The sequence below is a fragment of the Leptodactylus fuscus genome, chromosome 11 (genome assembly GCF_031893055.1).
Source record: "Leptodactylus fuscus isolate aLepFus1 chromosome 11, aLepFus1.hap2, whole genome shotgun sequence".
In the NCBI taxonomy this organism is placed as follows: Eukaryota; Metazoa; Chordata; class Amphibia; order Anura; family Leptodactylidae; genus Leptodactylus; species Leptodactylus fuscus.
Window position 1 is genome coordinate 29,764,377 of NC_134275.1, and position 26,887 is coordinate 29,791,263.

The following is a 26,887-nucleotide window of genomic DNA, read 5'->3' on the forward strand; positions in this document are numbered from 1 at the left end:
GGCTTTGGCGTTGCAACGATGCTCAATTGGTACCAAGGGGCCCAAAGAGTGCCAAGAAAATATTCCCCACACCATGACACCACCACCACCACCAGCCTGAACCGTTGATACAAGGCAGGATGGATCCATGCTTTCATGTTGTTGACGCCAAATTCTGACCCTACCATCCGAATGTCGCAGCAGAAATCGAGACTCATCAGACCAGGCAACGTTTTTCCAATCTTCAATTGTCCAATTTCGATGAGCTTGTGCAAATTGTAGCCTCAGTTTCCTGTTCTTAGCTGAAAGGAGTGGCACCCGGTGTGGTCTTCTGCTGCTGTAGCCCATCTGCCTCAAAGTTCGACGTACTGTGCTTTCAGAGATGCTCTTCTGGCTACCTTGGTTGTAACGGGTGGCTATTTGAGTCACTGTTGCCTTTCTATCAGCTCGAACCAGTCTGGCCATTCTCCTCTGACCTCTGGCATCAACAACGCATTTCCGCCCACAGAACTGCCGCTCACTGGATGTTTTTTCTTTTTCGGACCATTCTCTGTAAACCCTAGAGATGGTTGTGCGTGAAAATCCCAGTAGATCAGCAGTTTCTGAAATACTCAGACCAGCCCTTCTGGCACCAACAACCATGCCACGTTCAAAGGCACTCAAATCACCTTTCTTCCCCATACTGATGCTCGGTTTGAACTGCAGGAGATTGTCTTGACCATGTCTACATGCCTAAATGCACTGAGTTGCCGCCATGTGATTGGCTGATTAGAAATTAAGTGTTAACGAGCAGTTGGACAGGTGTACCTAATAAAGTGGCCGGTGAGTGTATATATATATATATATATATATATATATATATATATATATAGTATATTGCCTTCACCTCCTCTGTCACAGCTCTCACATATTGTCTCTGTGTCTCATTCACTGTCAACTTGCAAATATTAAGAAATCTTCCAAAGTCCTAATAAATAATTTCTGAAGAAGTCAGTCTGGCCGTGTAGTTCTCATTGCGGTTTGGACAGGCCAAGTTAGGCTAAGCTCATATCTGCATTGAGTCGTAGTCGCAGAGTCTGTCTGAAATTGGTGGATGAAAAAAATCCTGCATGAAAAGCCTTATCATCCACTGCTTTCAGTCTTAAACAATGGACACCATTATAGTCAATGGGGTCTGTCTCTGTGGGCCCATAAGTATGTATTATTATAGCAGTCCATCTGTCCGTTGTTCTGGTCCTCCAACAGACAGAGTGCGTGCTGTAATGCGGATATACACTGAAGATACATCAGTGTATATCTGCAACTGCGGATGTCACCATTGCGACGCTGAAGCCGGAAGTAAGCAAGCATGCAGGAGAGAGAGAGAGAGAGAGAGAGAGAGAGAAATGGCAGCCGAAGAGCCGCGTCGTTGGAGCAAAGAAAACAAATTGCCTGACAGTACATGGAGCCAGGGCTTTTTTTTTGTGGTGTGTGTTGTTTTTTTGTAGATCTGCAAAAAAAAATGCTGTTGCAAAACTACAACTCCCATATATTAAATATTTTACCATTTTCTGCTTCAAAAATTTTTTTCCCTATTTTCTTCCTCTAAAAGTCTCTTATAGTCCAGTGCGTCTTATAGTCCGAAAAATACGGTAGTCACTTTTTACTTTTGTTCTTCATATTTAAAAAAAAAAACTGTGTTTCCTATTCTCAGCACTAACAGATTAAGATGTATAAAATCTAGACTGACTAACATAAAGGATATAAAGGCTGAAATGAGGCAAACACTGGTGTATGGACGTGGCAGGGGATGCCCGGGCTGCAGCGCACTTTATGTATGTCAGCCATTGCACTTTGTGTTTGTTATGGCCACTATCATGACCGCACGGGGTGGCGGATGAAATAGAAGGTGCAGATGCAGCTTCCAAACAGGATCTGATATCCAAGTGTGCTATCTAGAAATGTACTAAGCACCAAAAACTGACAGAGCCTCATGCACCACATTTATTATGTGTTTGACACTTTTCGCTCCCCACTCAACTAAGAGGCGTAAAAATGTCTTAACACGTCTAAGAAGATGCGCCAAATTTATCACACGGCATGTGCCAATGACTGCCTGGACGGGATTAGTAAACCTACCCCCAATGTGCCCACTAATAAGGGCTTATTCACATATCCGAGAAGTGTGGTCTGTGTTTCAGGTGCATGTCCGGGACTGGCCATGGCTGTGTGAATGGAGCCCACTGCTTTGTAGTGAGTTGCTATGTAGTGAGCTCCAGACTGGCCGGATCACTACTATAGTGAGTTTGGTACAATGGCACTCAGCTGTGCAGGAGATCACCACAGCACTACTCACTATCAAGCATTAGGTTGTGTTCACACAGCTGTGGTCAGTGCAGTCCTCTATTACCTATGGTATTCCTGGTAATGTTGGGGCTCCCCTGTACTTGGGGGTCAGCGTTCCTCCGTTACTTGCACTGGGGACTTTTCGCATTTTCTGACAACAATAATTTGCAGTGTAGATGTTGTATAACCTGAACGTCTCGGCTGTGCCTCTCCATCTGCTTTCCTAATAGGATTAGGTTAGGTTTTGTAACAAGCTGAGGGGGTCCGGGGGTCTCCTTTCAGCCTCCAGACAGAAATGCTACAAACCTTGTACAGATATTGATCACAAGGAGAATTCCTCCTCACATTCCCACACGTGTATAGCTGGGGTCTGGTGGGGGCAAGAGGGGCTGCACCAAGCAAAGGACTGGACTCAAAACTGTGCACCTACTACAGGCCAGTGATGGTATTACTACTGTTATTACACACTTCACACTGCTATATCAATAGTGCATAGGCTATCATATGGCTATATGAAGACTTTGTCTATAGCTTTTAGTGTAACCAAGTCAAAATATCAGCATAAGATAGGGTTAACGTTTCCAATCCTTGACACATTAAAATGTTAACGCTTTCCTCTCCAGAACGAACAAGGATGAGCATTTAGGCTCCACTCACACAGAGGATCCAGTCTGTAAATTTGCCAGAATTTGCAGTCTAAATCCAGTAAGGAGACCAGGACTCCTTGTATCCTAGTGATCTGTGATCCTGAGACTCCCTGCCTGTCTATGGCTGCGCGCTCACTCTCTCTGGCATCGTCCACTATAGTACAAGCAGCTCCTGACTGGGTTGAAACAGATAATCCAGCTGATGTACAGACTAGATTTTCATGCATAAGGTCTCATAGGTATCATGACATTATGGCAGTACATGGGCTCAAAAAACCCAAAACAATATGATCCCCAAGATCCTCATTAGGAGACCTGATTTTGATCTGTCAGGGTAAGGCCTTAGGCTTTATTCACACAACTGTAAAAAAAACTGTTGTTTTTTTTTTTTTTTTTTTTTTAAAAAAACCTATGAGGGTGAATGTATATATTCACATCTCCATTTTTTTTTTTTTGACATACACAAAAACAATCCATTAAAAACAACTGATGTATTAGTTCATTTTGACATCCAGCCCTATTGATGCCACTGGGTCCAATTATTACAGCCAGCAAATCTGCAAGAGAGTCGGCCATTAAAAATAGGATCAAAGAAAACAACAAATAAATAAAACAAAGAAATGATTTTTTTTTTTTTAACGGTCTGATAAAAATGGATACAAAACAGATGATGCTCGGTGGGCAAAATTCAGACACGGAACGGACGCAAGGTGGCCATTGCAAGTCTATTACTCATAGCTGAGAAAGGACAAGGTTGTGTGAATGAGGCCTAATCCTATTTATTTTATTCAACGTAGGAGAGCAGCCTTTACAATACATACATATCAAAAACTATCCCAATACCTATCAAAATATAAATACACTAAATAACGAAAATATAACTTTTATTATTCCATTTAAAACTATAACCCTCTGATACAGGCAACACATTAAGGGCTAGTTCACACGGGCACAGAGGGGGCAGATTATGGCATGGAATCCAAGTCATAATCCGCCCCCTCACAATGGTGGTCTATGGAGACTGCTAGAGAGCTGCCCTTTCTTCAGGCAGATTCCGCAGCGTCCGCCTCGCGGCAGCAAGCTACGAAGTCGGCCCATTCATTCGGCCCATACTCAAGAGGGAGAAGCCGTGACTGTCGGAAGCCGTGACAGTCGTGGGAAGAGGATTTTGGCCCGAGAGTGATGCGGCTCCTCACGTCACTTTCGGTGTCAAAATCCATGCTTCTGCTTCACGTGTGAACTAACCCTAAACAGAAAATGATAATAGGGAAAAAAAATCCCCTGAATGAGGTTGAATAAATTCAAATAGGGATTCAGACAAATATGGAATACCCCTTAATCCACCACCTAACTTGATTAGGGGGTCACACACACGGAGACCCCTCAATATTAGTACCATGACACACATGACCAGTGAGGGGGGGTCACCACTGGCTAGATTTATATCTTAAGTGGGGGAGAGGGAGATAACAATATCTTTCTACATACAAAAGGAAGAAAGCCAAATATAGTTAATCTATAAATGGATGTTGGATATCTGACGGGTGATATTAGCATTCAGCCATATAGGAGGTGACTAATAGTCAGTACACAGCAAGATCAGTCAGCTGTGTCTAACCCGCTCTCCCTATAGTTGTAGCATATAAGCAGGGCGCCTGGATATAACTTCAATACAACCAACCATATCAACCTATAATAAGCAAAGTCATAGATATGAATGTTTCACTTGTTCCCATCTAACAAGTTCACCAGGAGATGGATATAAACAAATAAATAAATGAGGGATGTGATGGTGAGCCCTGGTACTTAGAGAGGCTGACCATGGCTGGATGCTGTATATGCCACCTTCACGCCATGCAAGTCTAATCCATTAAAGGTTTGCCCGTCATAAGAAGTGGCGGCATACTACAAGTATAAGCCATCACTTTATGGTAGGTGGGGGTCTGATTTATGGCTGCTCTGCAGCCTTCATGCAACTGTACTTTTGATACACAATTGCAGACCACAATTTTGGATCACAGTACAGAGATCTTCAAGGAGCCAGACACACTACCGCATTTTTTTGCTGTATCCACGGACCGCAAGTTATGAAGCAGGTTCTATTTTTGCCCCATTTGTGGCCTACAGGTGTAGGGGATCGTATATGACTTTTTTTGGTCCATGATTGTGGATGACTTACTGACATGGTTTAGCGGATTGTGGATCAGTATTTGCGGACAGCAATAACCACCACGGTTGTGTGCAGGAGGCTACTAGCACTACAGTAACTTCAAGATGAAGATTGATGGGGGTCCTGGCAGTCGCCATGCCAATACTTCTTATAATTGGAGTAGCCCATTTCAATGGCGCACACACACACACATATATATATACAATTTTATAAGGGATCATATATAGGATCTCTTAATATACAGCAAAGAGTACATAAGTGATGCAACTCCATGCACACTTACCTGTGTAGCCTGTGGCACATTCACACTTATAACTATCCATCTGGTTGAGGCAGGAGCCATTGTTCTGGCATGGCTTGGATGCACACTCATTTATGTCTATCTCACAGTGATGTCCTTGGAAACCTGGCACACAGTAACAAAAGTATTTGTTTCCTTTGTCCACACAGATGGCATCATTCTGACATGGCTGTGACGCGCACCCGCCTAATACAATCTCACAGTGTTGCCCAGTGTAGCCCGGGTGACAATCACATGTGTAATTGTCCATGTTCTCTACACACACAGCGTCGTGATCACAGGGATTGGGTAAACAGGGAGACACCTTGTTCTGGCACTGCGGACCACTGTATCCATCTTGACATTTGCATGTGAATGCGCCGACATCATCCAAGCACTGGGAGTTGGGAAGGGCACACGGGTTACTATCACATTCAGCGGTGCAGTTATATCCAGGTTGGCAGACACACTGGTACCCTTGGTATCCAGGGTTAGCATGACACACGTGTGTGTTAGGGCAGTCATATATTGTACATGCATTATATAATACTGCACAGTCTGGTCCAGTAAAGGCCTGAGGCTCTGTGGGGCAGAGACATGTAAACCCACCAGGTGTCTCCAGGCATATTCCTCCATTCAAACAGGTAGAAGGCAGACATTTCTGTGCCAGACCTAGAGATCAATGAAAGAAAAGGAGTGTTATTAAGATAAGATAATCTACTGCAAAGCTAAAATTCACACAGCTAGCCGCCCGAGTAACCATACAGTATGTAATGTGAACCATAGTAGGGAAAGCAGACTGACAACTATTACAGGTGCCACATGTGGACTCTTTTAGCCTCCAAGTACAACATTTAACAGGTTATCCTGTAAAAAATTGATCCTTACCAGACACCATAGGGGTGAGTGTATGTGTGTGGAGTTGGGGGGGAGGGGGGTCTTACTATACCCTGTATGCCAAAATGATGGGAATAGTCATTGTGCACGATACTCTCTCTGCTCCCCGTTCACCACTTGTTATGAAGTGTGCAGATCGGGGTGGAGACAAATTGAGTATAACTCGTGTCAGTATATTGTATGGATGATCAAACCCTCTAAGGTTCAAATCCCCTAGGGCAGGGGTCTCAAACTCGCGGCCCGCGGGCTGCATGCGGCCCCCCGAACAATTTTGTGCGGCCCGCACAAGCCTAGGGACGCCGGATCCGAGTTGAATACATTGCGAGATGATTATATCGACTAGCCGCTACGTTCCGGCTAGTGGACATATAGGCGCGATGTGATGACGTCACATCATCATATCGCGCCTACAGGTCTATTAGTGAAACTGCAGAGCGCGGCGGGGGAGCGTTGGATGGTGAATGTAAGTGTTTTTTTGTGTGTTAAAGAGGACCTTCCACCATTTTGCCCACAGGCAGTTCTATATACTGCTGGAAAGCTGACAGTGCGCTGAGTTCAGCGCACTGTTGGCTTTCCCGATCTGGGCTCAGTGTGAAGAGCTTACGGTCCGGTACCGTAGCTCTTCTATGGTCAGAAGGGCGTTTCTGACAGTTAGCCAGAGACGTCCTTCTTCACAGCGCAGCCAATCGCGCTGTACAGTGAGAGCCGGGAGGAACGCCCCCCTCCCTCCCTGATAATGCTCGTCTATGAACGAGTACTGCGAGCAGAGGGAGGGGGAGTTCCTCCCGGCTCTCACAGCACAGCGTGATTGGCTGTGCTGTGGAGAAGGACGTCTCTGACTGAGTGTAAGAAACGCCCTTCTGACCATAGAAGAGCTACGGTACCGGACCGAAAGCTCTTCACACCGGGCACACATCGGGAAAGCCGACAGTGCGCTGAACTCAGCGCACTGTCAGCTTTCCGGCAGTATATAGAACTGCCTGTGGGCAAAATGGTGAAAGGGCGGGAGAACGGGAGGGGGGAGAACGGCATGACACTGGGGCAGAAATGGAGGGACATAAATCTGGGGGCAGAGATGGGGGGACATGAATCTGGGGGCAGAGATGGAGGGGACATGAATCTGGGGGCAAATGAAGGGTGTATATGTAACTGGGGGAAAGATGGAGGGAGGACATATAGTTTACGGCTGACTGTAGGAGGATTATACAGTGTGGGGGCACATGAAAAATGAATGGGCGGAGTCAACATAAAAGTGGGTGGAGCTAAATTTGCCACGGTGTGGCCCGCTGACTGGCTGGGATCTTGCTTTGCGGCCCACATGCTGAGTTGAGTTTGAGACCCCTGCCCTAGGGGGTATAAAAATATATGTAAAAGAAAATTGGAAATATTTTTTGAAGATAATAATAATAATAATAAACAAATTACATTTGCAATCCCTTTCCCCTAAATCAAATCTAAAAATAAATCAGAACAAACACATTAGGTATCCCCGAAAATGCCCAAACATTTTGCCTCCCAAAGATTTTGAATAAAAGTGATCAAAGTGTCAACATAGGCCTAAAATAGCATAAATGAAACGTATAATTTGCTCTATGGAAAGAAATACCTTACACAGGCAAATTGCTGTATAAAGCTGAGGGCGGCGATTTACTACCGGGGTCGTGTCAATGTGATGTCAGCGCTGAGTCGCTCTATTTGGATGCAGGTAAGTATCAATGCGTATTTATTTTAGAAGCCTCCCCCGATGTAGCATTAAAATTTCTGATCCTGGACAATGCCTTTAAGAATGGCGCACAATGTGTCAGTCTTTAAAACATTCCCCAATAAGATTAACTAGGCAGATAAGTAGCTCAGGACTCTAGATAACTTGGTCAACATAACCCTTGAAAAAAACATACAAAGGCTAAAAAGAACTACAGTAAATATTTTTTCTGACTAGGGCAACATGACGACTTTGGCCGCAACCAAAGACTGCTGGGTCGCCCTATGACTCCTTCCCTAATGTTAGTAAATGGAATTGCATTGTGACCTCTAGTTGCGCAAAGACTGGAAGGGGTCACAATGCAACTCCATTTACTAACATTAGTGAAGGAGTTATAGTGCGACCCGCTGATCTCTGGAAGCGCCTTAGCCTAGGATTTTGTTTTGGTCTGCTATAGAGAAACCTTATGGAGAAATCATTACTTGAAGCCAGCGTTACGTGCTGCATGGAATGTCTTGCCGTATAATGGAAGAAAGTCACCAGTAATGATCTTTACAATAGGGCAGAGAAAAGGAGGCACAAAGCTGTAAATGAGGGTCATGCCGCACTAATAACCTGAAATATGAAAGGTCTTGGTCCTTGGTAGTTTTCCAATTGAAGGTTTTGCTATGAGAGACGGCTCTGGGAATGTAGAAGCAATTAGTGAGGAGAGGGCACAGGGGCTACGCTCCAAGACAAAGCCCAGCCTTTATGGGAATTTACTCCCATTATGTGTCTAACAAGTGACCTCAGTCAATGGGCAGCCTCCTGGTGACATGGCGGAGATAATGCAAATCAACAGCTAGAATTCCTTTCCCATTGACAAGGTAACTATTGTATTGGGGGAGTCAGAGATTCGCGATATGTCGCACTTGTCTGCGGTAAGTCACCTTATCTCTGTTGATGATAACCCACCACAACAAGCCGCAGATGTATTTAACCATGTGTGGCCTGTATCACTAAGAACAATAAAAATCTGTAAGCATGTAGCTAAATTGTTATCCGTGCATAAAAAATATTTACCCCTCCCAGGATATATATTCCTATCTTGCATAAAATACAGCACTAATATTTTAGTCAATACATGGACTCAGGAACCTAAATGACATCAATGTGTCTGTGTGCAGTCCGAGTCTAGTCCTTCAGACCTGAACTGTATGGTGCTCGGCATACTCAGGCGACACTTGGTCAACTGAACAGGACCTTTGGGTATATTCACATGTAGTGGTAGAGATGTGGCTCCATCTGTAGCAAAACTAATACATAATCCCTTAAGGTCTGGCCTATTTTGGGCAATTAGGACTTTTTTTTTTTTTTTTTTATCACTTAGTCCATAAGCCTTCACCTTTTTAATTTTGGCATTGTCTTAGCTGTATGAGGGCTTGTTTTTTGCTGGATGAGTTTTTATTAGCACCTGAATTTTTGGGTACATTTAACCAGATGAATAACTTTATTTTCATTAAGATAAAAATCACATTTCATACAACATTTATGAAGTCATATTGACAAAGTTTTACTCGGTGGGGGTCCAAGTGTGGAGACCCTAATCAGTCACTGAAACAATGGGGTAGAAGCTGTGGCCCCTCAGCTGTGATATGCTTGGAGCTGCTGGATTCCTAGAAGGAGCACAACACAAAATTGAGTACCTTTGCACTTGGACCCCTATTGATCATAATTTTTGACATATTAGAAGTTTTATGAACAGATAGTGGGGTATGTTTTAGCACTTTTGCATATAAAAGAAAAAAAAGTATGATTTTTGGGGAAAATATTCATTTTTTGTGCACACATGTCTGTGAATCTATCTTTAAGTTTGTTTTTATGAGCACCATTTTGAGGTACATATAATCCCAAATGTAAGGCAGCATGGAATGAATGGTGCTATATAATAATAATAATAATAATAATAATAATAATAATAATAATAATAATTTACTGAGTAAATTTTTTTAGTCAGACTTTTTTTTTGCTATTTTCTATTTTATTTTATTTTATGCCATGGAGTAATTAATTAATTATTTTTTTTTTAATAGTTTATTATTTTAAACAAGTATCCATAAGATCCCCAGCATGGATATATCCATTGCTGTGCTGGACCTAATACCCATCAGCAAAGGATATGTCCATTGTTTATCAGTAAAGAGTTAAACAATTTTGCTTTAATTGCTTATTTTGAGGGACACTAAAGCGCATTTTTTAGGGATATTAGAGCGCATTGTCACAAGTAACTTATGAGGCAAGGCCATATGCACAAGACTGTATAGCAGTGTATGGGGCTGTACACACTCCATGGGGTGCGATACATATGGAACTAATCATTCCTAGAAGAAATTATTCTAGGGAAGAAATCTACTTATGTACCTGTATGGCATGTGATGGTGCATACCAGGATTTTCTTCTTCTTTTATATACAGAGACATAGGAAAGGCTCCATTCATTAACATGGGATCGCTATTACACCTCTGTACAATTCTGAGCCATAGAGCAGCCATGTATCTATATGAGGTCTTATCCTGACATAATAGTTGCTTGTGGGACACAAACCCTTAAAGTTCAGAGCACCCGATACTCTGGAAGGCATGAGAATGAAAACTATCTGGGTAATCCATATCCGTGGACATAAATTTTACAATGAAATTTGATATTGAACTTAAAAGGACATGTCCAGTCGGGTAACCCAATGATCTCAGCTTCAAAAACACAATGATTTGTAGAGGTTCTGACCCTGGTTGAAGCTTCTTGTGACCATCTCTTACTTACATCTGTGGATTTTATAAAAGGTACAGGATTAAAGAGAGGTAATAAAGGATTTCAACCCATTCAGCTTTGCTTTTACACAATGTGGGTGGGTGGGGGGGTCTATCAATCCTTCTACTACAGGGATGATATTAGAACATACATTTGGTACAAGGCCCTTTCTTGCACCACACCTGTTTGGTGTCTCGCTCACCACATTGGGATAGGGACAGGGACATATTTATTATAACTGATGCCAGTTTTCTGGAGTAAGTTATGATGGAAATCTACGTCACTTCCTAACTGGCCTAACTTCCTAATCTGTACCTGATTTATGAAGAGGTCGGAGCCCTGGCCTGAGCCTGTTGGGGTCCGTATTAAGACTGGTATAAGAAACACAAGTTTTAATAAATCTGCCCTAACGTATTTTACATTTGTATGTTACTATACTCTGCTGCTTTTCCCACATTGTCCGACGTGTAAACCATGACCTGGTGGTATGTAAAGAAAGTTGTGGAAATTCTACACCCAGATTTGTTAGTCTTGGACCAAGCTAGTGCCAGGATATAGAGATAAAATGTTAAAGACACAAACAGATAGGGTAGTAGTGTAGTAGTACTGTATACGTGCATGGTGCTAGATGGTTGTGTCTGATAAGGATGAGCACACACAATACCGTGCTGGTGGATGTAAAGCCCTGTCCATCTGCAGTGGTGACCAGAAGTGTGTGAACATTGGCCACTGCGGGCAGCGGGAGATTTAGACACCACAAGAGAATCATCATTTATTCTCACCCTAAAAATTAGTTATAACTTGGAAACTTGCTCTTGAGAAAAAATTTAAGATATTGATAGCAGGGCTGCGGGGACGGAGTTGGATTTGGAAAGTTACTAACAACAGCTTCAAAATAAAATGATGAATTGTTTAAATTATATTAGGCCTGGTTCACATCTGCATTTGGTATTCCATTCGGGGAGTCCGCATGGGGACCCCCCGAACAGAATACCGAACGCATTGACAAGCAGTGAGCACATGGACCTCAGACTATAATGTGGCCCTTGTGTTTTCCATGCAGTGTCCTCAGGAGTCATGTGGAGAGGAAAGTAGAGCTTTTCTCTCCACATGTTCCTTGTGGACACTGAAGAAAATACATGGACCCCATTATAGTCTACGGGGTCCGTGTGCTTTCACAAGCTCACCGCTTGTCAATGCATTCGGTATTCCGTTCGGGGGTCCCCAAGCAGACTCCCCGCATGGAGTACTGAACGCAGGCCTTACACAATTATTAACATTGTATGTATATATGTTATATGTATTGTATAATTAGATGTAAAGTTTGTTACATATACACCTTCATAGGAATCGACCATAGTCTGCTATTTCAGTCCAGTCCCCATAGTTCAGGTAGTTAAGTTACCTATGAGAATGGTGATGGTGGGAGGGGATGGAGCGACCTGGGAGATTCTGATCAGATGACCCAGGGTTTGATCTGTCAGATCTGGTAAATTAAACTCCCCAGACAACCCCTTTAAGTGAAATGTGGAATAAGACGGTAAACACATAGAAATTGTTATAATACGACAGAAGAAATGAAGTAACCCATGGATGATAAATATCTTATACCATATTTCTGAGATGTTAAAGTTACATAAGAGACATTGGAAAGGTCACTGAGCATTGGAGTCCAATCTGCTCTTACAACCTACATAAGTGAGGCCAGCCTTATTTGTGGTCACACCCCATTATTTCTTCACATTCTTAACATACATGTTTCACCTTCTCTTAAAAGGTTTAGAAAAGAAGCCATCTGTAAGGGGACGATTCACATTGCTGCCACAGTGTGGCTAGGATAGTTGTACTTTAAGGGGCCTTGTACGACAAAAGCATTGATGGCACATTCACATATACAGGCAAGTTACTGGATTAGGATAAACCTTTAAGAGAACGCTGCTCCATATTCCATGTGCCTGGTAAAGTGCTATTGTCCCTAGAGCTGGCCATACACCACCAGAGGGGTCTGACAACGACTTGCTCTCTTTTCCACATTCAGAAGACACACACACTGCAGCGTACATGTCTATAGGGCAGTCGGGAGAGATATAGTGCAGCCATATAAGTGTTCTGCCGACTGCTATCTGAAGTGCATAGACAATTTAAAGGGTAAACCCTCAATGTTTCGGTTCCAAAAAAAATCTGCTTTACATACTATTAAAACTACTTCTGCTTTATAGTGTAGCCATATGTTTTGTGGCATCTGACCTCTTCCATGGTGAGGTTTGTAAACAGGAGAATATTGTTCTGCGCTTCTATTTTGTTATAAGTCGATGTCCAAACCTTTAATATAGAGGACAAAAATGGATGTGGAGAGGACGTATAGAGCAGGATTTATGGCAGCAAACCTGGTTCTGTTTTACTGCATTGGCAAGGTGTCCCAACACAATAAGGAGGACGGGAACGCCACTGTGCAAAAAAAAGTCACCATTTTTAGTTCACTTGTGTCGTTTTGTAGCACCGTCACTTTAATAACTTATCCTCTATAGTCTTCAAATAAGCCACCAAAATAATAAGGCTATGAAGGTTACCATGTAAATGAAATTTAATGGCATCTACTAAATGTCTTCTCTAGCTTTGAAGAGCTATTTTAGCGCAGCAAGTTGTAGAAACTGAAGTGAGTCATTGGAGGTCATATGTAATGTGTGCATGGACATGTCATCCATATACATTAACCATGCGTGAGACGTACCTGCAATATAACGTCTCAGACAGCTCTACTGATAACAGGACCTAAATCTTCACTTAACATTCCAGGCCAAGGAATCGGGGGCTGAGGTTATCAGTTGTCTAAAGCTGGATGAAAACACTTTCCAAGAACTTAAGAAAGAAGTTGTCTGCATCTCCAGACACACATTCTGCATTCATGTACAGCAAATACCAAGTAATGTAGACATATGTAATGGTCATCCTAGGATTACACAGGGCTACAGAAGACTGCTCTGGCACCACGACATGGAGAGACAATCACAGGTTACAGTCCATCCACCTACCGCGGGCCAAAGACATGGCCCAACAGATGTTGGAGGAAATAAAATATCAGGATAAAAGCTAGAATAAATTTTCTGTTTGATTTGGATTCAGAATATGCAAAGTTAAGATCACTTTAGATGGCATAGCAATAATTTTACATCTGTGTTTACAAATAAGATGCAAGGTGTAAGGAGGAATTGGGCCTACCAAAATCTATCTGGCTGACACTTCTAATGATAATCTATTTGGTTTCAGGTCTATCTATTTACGCTGCAAGCATCTATGAGTAGTGACTGTTCTCCATTAGTCTCACTCTTTGTTCATTTAAAGGGGTTGTCCAGGGACTTACATTTACTCTGCTGTATCTGATGGATCCTTCATCATAGCCCAGGAGATACTGGCCTGGTTCCGAACCCAACACATCAGCCCCCATAGCCCAGGTAAATTACCTGTGAGATCAGAAGTGGAGTAAAGGAGTGGAAGGATGCAGGGGCTGGTTCTAGACATGTGAACTGGGGGTAGTAACCAGGCCTCCATGAAGAATCTGCTGGATACAGCGATGTAAGTTTAAGTCCCCAGAAAACCCCTTTAATTTCATTACTTGTCACTTAGTTGTGGGTTTTCTCCCTAATATAAACATAAATACACTATGACAAGCCTTAGGCTGGGTTTATGCATTTTAGGTTTCTCCCGTCAAAAAAACTTACTGCTATACTTTTTCGCACTCCAATACACATGCATGCTTGGCCATGTTCTTAATACAATGACAAGATATGGCACTGCCCACTCAGTCAATAGATTGTCCTCCTTAAGAAGAGAAGGATTTGGCATATTAATATCCAACATATTCACCTGTGATTTTCTCTGACGTGAAATACATTTATATATATTTTGCACATAATTCATTTTTGTCTAGACATCTGTTACCACTAGGATACATTATTTTTAGTTGTAATATAGCACAATATCACCAGGTCCGATCAATGACAGCACAATCCTGCAGCTTCCGGACATTACTACTAGATACAGAGTCTACATTTGGATGACTGGTGATTCCACCCCTAGAAGTCTGCACTCCAGTGAGCACTGAATCCTTAGGTCAACAAGTATGTCTACCCCACACAGCGCCAATGGAGCATGTAACATCACTGAAAGGAATGTTTTTCTTGCCCTGGGACCATAGAGTACTTTGTAGATAGTAGGTACAAGGACACTGCGCTGTTTTCCTCTTTCAAAGCTTGTGATCTCATCTGGGGTGTTAATACCGGAAAACAGCAAAAAGGCAAACTTTATATTCTTCCCCCATGTCTGGAGAAGAAATGCAGGGATGATCGCTGGATCTAGGGAGACCTTTAGTCCAACATTTTGCATTTTAATTTATGTAGACAAAAGGAGATTCTTAGGGTTACGGGTGGATTATTTGACATTTCATTTGGCTTCCTGGCCCTAGCTGATATATAGTATCTGAAAGCGTATTAGGAAATGAGAGCAATGTTGACCAGTCATATAGGGTTTTACTTTAAGGGATTATCCACAATTAACAGTTTGGGTAAAAAGTCCCCTCAATGAGCTGATCACAAGTCTCTGCACACATGGGACAGCACTGACAAGATCACTGAGATTTTAGTTTGTTATGAGATGCAGAATTTTGCCAGAAAACAGCTGTTTTGCCTACAAAACCACACCACCAATTGTAATGGGCGTGCGGGCTTGTGACTGATCAGGAAAAATTATGTGCAAAAGATGCAAACCAGTGAGATGTGACACAAATACAAAGTGACGCTTTATGTTGCCCTACCGGGGATATGGGGGTAACCCAAGTTCCACTGCCTGCTTTCCACATGGTGCTGACATGATCCTATCCAATATTGTCTTATGACTGGTACAAAAAGTTTGATACAAAAAAAAGAGGTAAGGGAGTGACTAAAAAGAAGAGGTAACAGAACCGTCTGCCTAGAAGTGACAGGATTAACATTCCCTGATTTATACAACACACAGTACATCCCAAATGTAAAGCACCATGGAATTAATGGTGCTATATAAATAAATAAACAATAATAATAATAATAATAGTGCAAACTGAAAGCTAAGGCTATGTTCACACTGTCTGCAGAGGCTATTTTTCTTCTTCATAATGACACGCACCATGACAGAACCCTATGGACCTCATTTACTTGCAATGATGTCCTTCAGGTTAAGTTTCTAAGGAACACACTATAGTGACCCATGAATCCCATATTGGGTACCATATCGAGTACCATTGAGTGGCGTAGCTATAGGGGGTGCAGAAGTAGCAATTACTACCAGGCCTGTTGCCTAAAGGGGCCAAAGGCCTCTCTACTACATAAGACAACACTACAAGTATAGATTGCACATGGTAGGTGGGAGCTTCAAGTTACGTCTCTGTTTTGGTGTCTGTAAAGGGATGCCAAGAATACCACTTGCTACTTTTGCTCTTAAACGTGAGGAAACTATCTACAGAGGTTCCTGCAATGTCAACAGATCCTAACTCACACTAAAGTAGGTTATATATGGAAAAGAAGTTGAAAGAGGGACCAAAGTTCAAATGTGTAAAGCATGGGGGACGGAAGGGATTTATCGAGCTCTGCATTTAAGAATACTGGTAATAAAAAATTGCAAAATAGGGTCTTAAAACTTTTTGAGCTCTGAAATTTAGCATTTTTATGCAACTTACTCTACTTTTGAAAAATGGATTAGAAAATGGGCATGGTCTGTTTGTTTTTTTTAAATGTAGATTGTGAGCCCCATATAGGGATCACAATGTACATTTTTTCCCTATCAGGATGTCTTTTTTGGAATATGGGACGGAAATCCATGCAAACACGAGGAGAACATACAAACTGATTGCATATGTTTTTTTTGCCCTTGGCGGGATTTGAACACCAGGTCTCCAGCGCTGCAGTGCTAACCACTGAGCCACTGTGTGGCCCCCGGGCATGGTCTGTTTGTGGAGTTGATGGGATATCTGGCTCAGATGCCAAAATTAACCATAAGCAAGGAAAATGGTGCAAAACAAAACCCAAAAGAAGCCATATTCCCCTATCCTAGGTCTCTCTGTCCCAGCTGCAGCTCTCCAGTTCCATCTGTTCTGGCTCTCAATTGCTAACATATCTTGACCCTCACCCTTGGCACTACAGACAGTCACTTACCTCAGCGTTCACGTGTAGGTGGTCAGCCAGGTCATTGCTATAGAAGTTCTGGTTCCTTGGGGTCGAGGATAGGCAAATATGGCTTCCCTGCCCTCCTTTAATTTTTACTGGGGAGGAAATCCTCTTTTAGGCTGAGGCCCCACGTTGCAGAAACACAGCTTTTTTTTGTTGCAGATTTTGCTGCGGGTATTCGAGCCAAAGCCAGGACTACATTGAGCAGAAGGCAGAAGTATCTATCTATTTCCAATTCCATTTGTAGCCATTCTTGTGGCAGTTTTTGCTGTGTTTTTTATGCCAAAGCAAAGAAGCTACAAAAGGAATGAGAAATATTCTGGAAGCTTTTACACATCTTCCTTCTGCTAAATCCAGACTGCAGCAAAATCATCTACAACAACGAAAAAAAGCTGCATTTCCACAATGTGGGGCCTTGGCCTTAAAGATGCTCCAAATTGATTATATGGCATGTGATAAATTTGGATAAAATTACAGTAACATGGGTTTTGACTGTATATTTTACTGTCCTTTTTGCTAGACATAATATTGTATCTAATTGTAACAAATGTATTACAATGTTGCAGGATGTTGATACATTTCATATCTCTAGATCTGTTATTTTGGTGTGTACACTACCCATCCACTGTAATGAGATTTCACAATTTATAAAGGTGTCCAAATGCCTGCCAAATGCAGCAAGCAATCCCCACTTATTTCACTTTGACCTTTGCACGGTGCAAATTGCTTTAATTTTTGACGCAAGTAGTTAACAAATGTGTCTGATAGTAAATAGGGCACAAATACATTGATAAAGGTGGTTTGGTGTCTATACCTACTGCTATCATAGTCAATGGTCTTCATCCCATGCTTGAGTCACAGGCTGCGCCCCCCTGCTGGAATCTTACATCAGTCTCTGACACCTCATCATGTTCTTATCTGAGCCTCCCACTGCTTTGTAACACCACACAATGACAACACATCACTAGCGGCTGCAATTTCAGGGCTGACTGTAGAAATGATGCAGGTGTTTGTGTGAATGTGTACAGGACTGCAGGGGGTAGTGAGGGGGCACTGAGGTGGAAACTTGCCATGGGAATAATAGAAAGTGAATAGTTAAGAAATTGATAGTGAATACAGGATCCTAGACTAAAAAGGATCTGCGGCTTCACTGACTTGGCAGTGACATTATGGCTTTCTGACTTTGCAACAAAGCCCCTATCAAGTTAATAGGTCGGTGTTGCAGGTCTTATGTTTCCATTCACTGACAGCAATCAGAGATGTTGAAAATGCTGAGAAACTAAAATATCATATATTAGAAATCTGCAGAACTCTTCATTATTTACCCATTAAAGGCATACCTCCCAACCGTCCCGATTTCCGCGGGACAGTCACGATTTGGGTGACATGTCCCGCGGTCCCGGTTGGAGGGAGGTATGTCCCGATTTCAATTCAGATCTGCGTCCATAGGATGCAGATCTGAGTTGAACACATATGCGGCTGAAGCAAGGAGCTGACACAGGTCAGCTCCTCGCTTCGCCGCTGCCCGCCTCTCTCCCTGACACATGCGGCTGAAGCTGCTCGCGTGCTCGCTTCGCCGCTGCGTGTCTCTCTCGCTGACACATGCGGCTGAAGCGAGGAGCTGACCTGTGTCAGCTCCTCGCTTCGCCGCTGCCGCCGGCTCCTGGCTTGTAGACGCGATGTACAAGCCAGGAGCCGGCGTCAGCGGCGAAGCGAGGAGCTGACACAGGTCAGCTCCTCGCTTTAGCCGCATGTGTCAGCGAGAGAGACACGCAGCGGCGAAGCGAGCACGCGAGCAGCTTCAGCCGCATGTGTCAGGGAGAGAGGCGGGCAGCGGCGAAGCGAGGAGCTGACCTGTGTCAGCTCCTTGCTTCAGCCGCATGTGTCAGCGAGAGAGGCGGGCAGAGAGCGGCGAGGGAGCGGAGGAGAAGGTAAGTTTAATGTGGAGGTGGAACTTGAATCTGGGGGCAGATGAAGGAGAGGACAGCATGACACTGGGGGCAGAGATGGAGAGGACATGAATCTGGGGGCAGAGATGGAGGGACATGAATCTGGGGGCAGAGATGGAGAGGACATGTATCTGGGGGCAGAGATGGAGGGACATGAATCTGGGGGAAGAGATGGGGGGACATGAATCTGGGGGCAGAGATGGGGGGACATGAATCTGGGGGCAGAGATGTGGGGACATGAATCTGGGGGCAGAGATGTGGGGACATGAATCTGGGGGCAGAGATGGAGGGACATGAATCTGGGGGCAGAGATGGAGGGACATGAATCTGGGGGCAGAGATGGAGAGGACATGAATCTGGGGGCAGAGATGGGGGGACATGAATCTGGGGGCAGAGATGGGGGGACATGAATCTGGGGGCAGAGATGGAGGGACATGAATCTGGGGGCAGAGATGTGGGGACATGAATCTGGGGCAGAGATGGAGGGACATGAATCGGGGGCAGAGATGGAGGGACATGAATCTGGGGACAGAGATGGAGAGGACATGAATCTGGGGGAAGAGATGGGGGACATGAATCTGAGGGCAGAGATGTGGGGACATGAATCTGGGGGCAGAGATGGAGAGGACATGAATCTGGGGGCAGAGATGGAAGAGGGACATGAATCTGGGGGCAGAGATGGAAGAGGGACATGAATCTGGGGGCAGAGATGGAAGAGGGACATGAATCTGGGGGCAGATGAAGGGTGTATATGAAACTGGGGGAGAGATAGAGGGGGGACATATAATTTACGGGTGACTGTTGGAGGATTATACTGTGTGCAGGCACATGAAAAATTAACGAGTGGGCGGAGTCATCACAAAAGTGGGCGGGGCTAAATTTGCCGCAGCGCGCTACGCGCGCCGCACATTTTGTCCCTCTTTCAGTTCTTCAAAAGTTGGGAGGTATGATTAAAGGGATTGTCCAGCCAATATTTATTTTGATGGACCAGAAAAATGAACAGCTGACACTAGTGTGAACCTATCATGAACCAGACATTATCCAGTTTATTTCTGTATTCTGTAGCCATACTGGGCAGAGGAGACGCCCTCTCGGTGTAGAGTCAGAGCAACCAGTGTCCTTCCTCCTTAGGCCCCATCTTCTCAATCACACTGCAGGGGTCCCAGTCACTAGTCATACTACACTACATATCTCTAGCTCAAAGAGAACCTTAGTTCAAGGCAAGAGCCAGGCAGCAGACTACTGACAGGCTCCCAGGACAGAACCAATCAGAGGCAAGGGCTAGACAGCAGACTACTGACAGGCTCCCAGGACAGAACCAATCAGAGGCAAGGGCTAGACAGCAGACTACTGACAGGCTCCCAGGACAGAACCAATCAGAGGCAAGGGCTAGACAGCAGACTACTGACAGGCTCCCAGGACAGAACCAATCAGAGGCAGGGGCTAGACAGCAGACTACTGACAGGCTCCCAGGACCAATCAGAGGCAGGGGCTAGGCAGGAAGACACTACTGAAACATATATATTAATGTTGGCGACATTCTAAATATTTGCCAAGAAATGTCAGGTATGGTGGCCCCCAGAATGAATTTTAGTGGTGAGCCCTAGGTCTCTAATCCGACACTGCCTAAAACCTTCTGGTGCCCCCTGCTAGTCTCTACTTTCTAGTGAGAAAACCTCTAAGCATTTTTATATAAGACTGAAGACTTCTTTTACATTTCACAAATATATGTTTTTGGGAAGATGAATAAAAGAAAAAAAAAAAAAAGCATGTTTTTCACCCATTAGCACTTATTATATCAATTCAAGTTTAAAGATGACCATTATTTATTTATAAAAACATAGAAAGATGTCCACAGCTCCTAAATTCGTTGGTTATTTAAAGTTCAACTCACCCTCTCAAGTGCCCGAAGACACCCTCCGGTTAGGGTACAAAAGAGATACAAAACATAGCAAAAAAAAAAGTCCTCAGCACAGAAAGGTGTATATTAAAAAATAACTTTTATTTCCAAAAAAATATAAAATAATGTTAAAGCACCATGGCGCCATGAGTATGGGACGATAGTCTCGAAACGCGTAGGCCAGTCTGCCTGAATGCTAGGCACACATATGTCGTGATTTTTCTTTTTTTTCACTTACCTCTTTTTTATGTCTGGTGCTTTAACATTATTTTGCATCTTTTTGGAAATAAAAGTTATTTTTTAATATACACCTTTCTGTGCTGAGACTTTTTTTTTGCTATGTTTTGTATTATTTATTTATACAGTATCTCTAAGGGCTCGTTCACATCTGCGCCCGGGACTCCGTTCTGCAGGTTTCTGTTTCCTGCACAAAATAGCGCAGGAGACAGAAACCTACCGGCATCTTTCAAACCCATTCAAGTGTCTGGCCGTGAGCGCCGGTGAGCGTTTTATGCTCTCCACGGCGAAACAGTTTTTTTTTTTTAAATGGACACAGTCGGACATGCAGTACTCTGTGTCCAGTTTAAAAAAAAAACTGTTTCGCCGTGGAGAGCTCAAAACGCTCATTGGCGCTCACGGCCGGACTCAGCATGACAGGTTTCCGTCTTCTGCCGGCAGAAGACGGAAACCTAATACGGAGAGTCGAATGCTGGTGTGAACCCAGCGTTACTTGTGCAACATATTGCACAAATTCTTACAGAAAACCTCAGTCACTGTCCCATATAGACATGTTGGATAGGACAGTGCATATTCCTGTAGGACTGATACAGAAATCTAATATGTATAGAAGTGTTCTGATGCTCCTTCCAAGGGCAGATAATGGAGAAAAGTAGGAATGGACATGTTGGATTATTTCAACACACCCAGTCCTGTGTCCTCAGAACTACCACCAGGGGTGCCCAACAATGGATTATTCTCCATTCACAACACATGCAAACTCAGCCAGGCTGAGCACTCAGCCATCTTTAGTCTACAGTCTCTGTAAACGTGGATTTTTTTTGTTATTCTTCTTAATATATTTTACTTTGCATGGATAAAACAATGGCATTTGAGACCATTCTTATCATGACTATCACGATGCATGGACATTACACAACTGTGAGGCAGCAGTCATCACTGATACGCGCACTTCCATCAGTGTACGGTTATACTGAAGTCATGAGGGCGTTATGTTCTTACTCAGTGGCCTTGACATACTTACACAGCAACAAAGTTGCCCACAATGAATGATCATAGTAGAGGAAAAGGCCATTGTGTATTGTCAAGGATCTGCTTCTTACACTTGTATCAGGGGGGTCAGGAATATTGTCTGATAAGTCATTCACGTCCACACAGGAACAGGGCATAGAGATTCATTTATTATAATCCAGCTATCTGTATACTGCACCATACATTGTGGGAAAGGAGACATGTGGCTTGAATTTGGGGTCTCCTGACTCACATTTTGCAGCTGCAGTCAAGCTAGACTTGGCCACACATGCTCAGGTCTCTGTATTTAACCTCTATAGGAATTCTGAAGTCCATATTCCAAGAATCCCTGTTCTCAAGATCAGTGGCGTAACTACCGCCAAAGCAGCAGGGCCCGGGACATTAGGGGGCCCGGTGACAGCCGCTACCACTGCGTTTTTTTTTATTTTATTTTTAATAGGCCGTTACGGGCCCTATTTACTTACCGATCCTGGCTGGGCTGGGATAGGTAAGTGACACCGCGGGCCCCACAAACACTATCATTATACTAGGGGGTCTTTGCAGACCCCCGAGTATAATGATCGGAGGCCCGGGAGAGGTAAGAAACATAAAAAACACTATTACTTACCTCTCCACGATCCTGCCAGGCCTCCTTCCTAGTTGTCTGACGTCACATGAACCCAGCCTGCGTCCCGGATCATGTGACGTCCGACGTCATTAACGAAGGACGGCAGCGGAGGCCGACAGCGTAGGAGCCAGGGGACAAGTAAGAAATAGTAGTTTTTTATGTTTTTATTCCTCCGGGTCTCCGATTAGTATACTCTGGAGTCTGAAAAGACCCCAAAGTATAATAATTGTTTATGGGTGCCCACAGTGGGACATAATACTGTGTGCAGGGGACACTATTGGGGATAATACTGTGTGCAGGGGCCACTAAGGGACATAATACTGTGTGCAGGGGCCACTAAGGGACATAATAGAGTGCGCAGGAATGCGGAGGAGGGGGTCGGTTGAGGTCGTCGGTTGGGGGGCATGTCAAAAGTTCGCCATGGGGCCCCGCCATTCCTAGTTACGCCACTGCTCAAGATAGATGTGAGTCTCAGATCTATTGGGCTTTTATCCTGTGGAGACTGCCATAAATATCCTGCCGGCCAATTAAGATATCATATTCTCTGTATAGATCATAAAAAAAATAACCATGACATTATATTCTGATAGAAAGTATATTATATGCTGTTAAAATACAGCACCACTAAGTGTTCAAAGTGCATAGCAATGTGTATGTCCACCTATTGAGCTCAGTTCTGGTGGACACACATGCTCAGTCCTATCACCAGGTCCCTGCAGAGTGATCCTGTGCTCACTACAGAGTAACCAATAGAAATCACTCTCTGCCCTGCTTGTCAGGAAAGGAGCATGGTCTCTAGAGCAGCATGGGAGTATATCCAAAAAACACGTACTGCAGATTTAGAAATCAACATTCACAAAAAATTGTGAACATAGTACTTTGGAGGCCCCATATTGTGGAAAAGCAGCATTTTTTTTTCGTGTGCAAATTTTACTGTGCTATTCTGAGCCAAACCTAAATCGGAAACATATAGGAAGTTCTTATATTTCTCCCTTCTGCTAAACCCACTCCTGACTCTGGCTCAAATAACTGCAGCAAAAAATGCAGCTTTTCTGCAATGAGGGGCTCTAGCCTTAGGAAACATGTTCTGAAATTGTGGAGGGTGTTCTCGGCCCTCATGGAGTTAAACATCTGCGATGTGGACCGGCTAACAAGATTAGATTGAAGCAGAGAAGGACACTAATCTGTGTAAATCTCAATTTACCCTGAACACAGTAAGTGCCATATTCCAGTCTGACCCAAGTCTCCAGGTGTGATGTTGTGAAAGTGCGAATCTGTGGTTTATGGGTAAAGGACATGGCCACCTAATAATCTGCTGTCACAGCGGTGTGCTAGATGTCCAGTCTCCAAAGAAATAGGTGACCGAGGATACTGAGGACAATAAGGTGCGCAAAGGCAGCTGTCCCATATAATACATAAAGTGTACTGTTGTAGGATTTGAGAAATAACATATGACACTACATAGTACAGGAATACAATATTGTAATATCACAAGATCGGGATCAGAATAAGCAGCTTGATGCAAAAAATGATGCAACAATGCTAAATATTGAATCACTTGTCCTATATAACATGATGACGCCCCACTGTGTATATAGCATGGCTGCTTCTAGCCATATATTTTATATACCATGTCCGGTGGCCACATCAACAGATCGGTGTGGAGTCCAGGTGTCAGACCCCGACAGATCCGATACTGGTGAGCTCTCCTGTGGATAGGTCCAGGTCACCAGTATCAATCTTTAGGTCCTGGACAATCCCTCTGAACCCTCACATGTTGCATCTCTTATGCTGTGACAACAATGATGATCGGCGCGCCGTCTTCCCCAGAGGAAGTCCTGCTGACATAATGTAGGCATATGTGTAGTCGGACGTAGATGACAGCAATTACTGCGTTAACACAATAAATATTTCAACAAAAACAGTAAAGTAGATTTTTTCAGCGATTCCCTCTATGGTCTGTGCTCCATTTGCCGGATTACACGAGCTTCACTGGCGTTTGTGTATTTTCATTTTGCTTTGCAGAGGCTAAATGGAAAAGCGTGACTAGTCAGCATATCTAATTCCTTATCGCCAACAACTAAAGTATTGGACGACAGAGCGGCTTAATGTCAGAGGGCAGAGAAATTATTCTGTGCAAAGTGTACAATTATTCCACACCACGGAAATATGACATAATATAGATAAGTATATGAATATTGTGTATGAGAATTGTAGATAAGGCGGACACTTCAATCCAAGAGCAATAGAAAAGATAGCAATAAGACGAGGGAATCATGGCTGCTTTCTGCTCTCCAGGAGCACAGGGCTGATCCCGATGGTGTCTTGTGATATGGGCTTGTCTCGTATGGAATGTAACTTTTTTATTTTTTAGGTTTGTATCACTTGGGATGAAGACATCACGTGGATATATATCCAGTAGTGAACACAGACTTCTTGTGTGACACTTCTGCACCAGAAGTGGCGCTCTAACGCTGGCATCCGAGTCAGTGGCACCACTGCTAGCAAGGAGTTCAGCTCCTTGGGACCTGCGCATATAAGGACTCCCACCTCCACCTCACAGCCCCCCAAACTTATCGATTGCATGTGTCCATATGAATTGGTTATCTATTACTATTTATCAGTACAGTATATTGTATACTTGGTATTTTGATGATACTGTTGAAGTTTTTGAGTAATTTATTATGAATTCAGTTATTATTGTATTTAATTTAATAATTATTTATGAATTTTTTATAGTGAATTTGGCTATTAATTATTAGGCTATTTCTAATTATTTATTTTTTTTGTATCGATTGAGAATTAGTATTTATTTTTTTATTGATATATTTATACATACACATATGGATACACATTCCCACTTTCTGCTGCGACCTCCACCCCCATTCAGTACTTTGTATGTTTTTGATAAAAAATTTTTTTCAATTATTCTGTTATTAAAGTATTATTATCATAATGAATTGTTGTGTCATATATGATTTTGGAGGTGCCAATTGTAGAGATTCTTTGTATTCCGTTTAGGCTAGTGGATGACAATTTGTAGGTTAATGCTTTCCATGTACAGCACCAATCTTGTCCACAGGCTGTGGGTGGTATTGCAGTTCAGCATGCTCACTTGGATAGGGTTGAGCTGCAATACCACGCACAGCCTGTGGACAAGGTGGCAGCATTTCATAATGACCTCACAAGGAAACCACAGACATGCAAAATGCTGAGCTACGATCACATGACAATGAATCTTCACTGACGTTTCTGGTGACCGTCATGTGATATCTGACTAGGGATGTGTTGCAGGTGCATTGAGTATTAACAGCAGAACTTCTGGCACGGTCATAAATCTACTGATGGGATAGAACTTGCATTTCAGTGGCCTCAGAAGTCACAAGAATTTTGTACATGACAATTTTTGCAAGAATAGCAACGAAGAACCAGATCACAGCATTTAAAGGGGTCTGTAATATCTATCTTAGGATAGGTCATCAATACTATATCAGTGGGGGTCCAACTCCTGCCATTCCCAACGATCACTCAATCCTGGGAGCTGCTAGAAGGTGGCAGCTCCATACACTGTGCAGCGACTGTGCTGGGCTAGCGCAGTTCAGCTCCCATTTACTTGAATGGGAGGTTCCCTGCAGTAATCAGGAGTGGCCACTATGTAGTGAAAGGAGCTGTCAGCTCTGTGTACTGTATAGTTCCAGCACTGGACACTCTCTGTAGCCCTCACCTGGTTTCAGGGAACCTTCAATGGGAAACAAAGACATATAAATACTGAATCCAATTCTATTTGAAATCTGCCTGCCATTCATTTCAATGGGATACAAATTTAGATTTTTTTTTTCAGGTAGTGGTATGATAACTCCCATTGAAATAAAAGGGAAGCATAGAAATACCACCTGGCCAAAGCAAAATTGCAAATTTGTGTAAGATGTTGTGGAAAAATTCAGCTTCAAATTCCAGAAGCTGATTTTTTTTAAAAAATTCAGCTGTGTGAATATACCCTTAAACTGCACCAGATTAACTGCTGGACAGGGCCGGTGTCAGCACACGGCATAGTCGGGCAAGTGACGGGGCCCACAGAGCCAAGTGACGGGGGCCGCCCCAGCACTTGCCTGTCCCGATTTCAGCTCATCGGCGTCTGTCAGGCACCGATGAGCTGAATACATAGGCGATTCAAGCAGGAG

The 26,887-nt window shown here is 43.4% G+C and overlaps 1 protein-coding gene across 2 annotated transcripts in view; it reads right to left on the reverse strand.

Annotated features, from left to right (window-relative positions):
• LOC142184979 (protein crumbs homolog 2-like) overlaps positions 1-26,887 on the reverse strand; it is a 100,109-nt gene that overhangs the window by 68,263 nt on the left and 4,959 nt on the right. For both annotated transcript variants that reach the window (XM_075260167.1, XM_075260166.1), the window contains exon 2: positions 5,405-6,073. In XM_075260167.1, the coding sequence (XP_075116268.1) occupies positions 5,405-6,073 (669 nt within the window). The remainder of the gene's footprint in view (positions 1-5,404; positions 6,074-26,887) is intronic.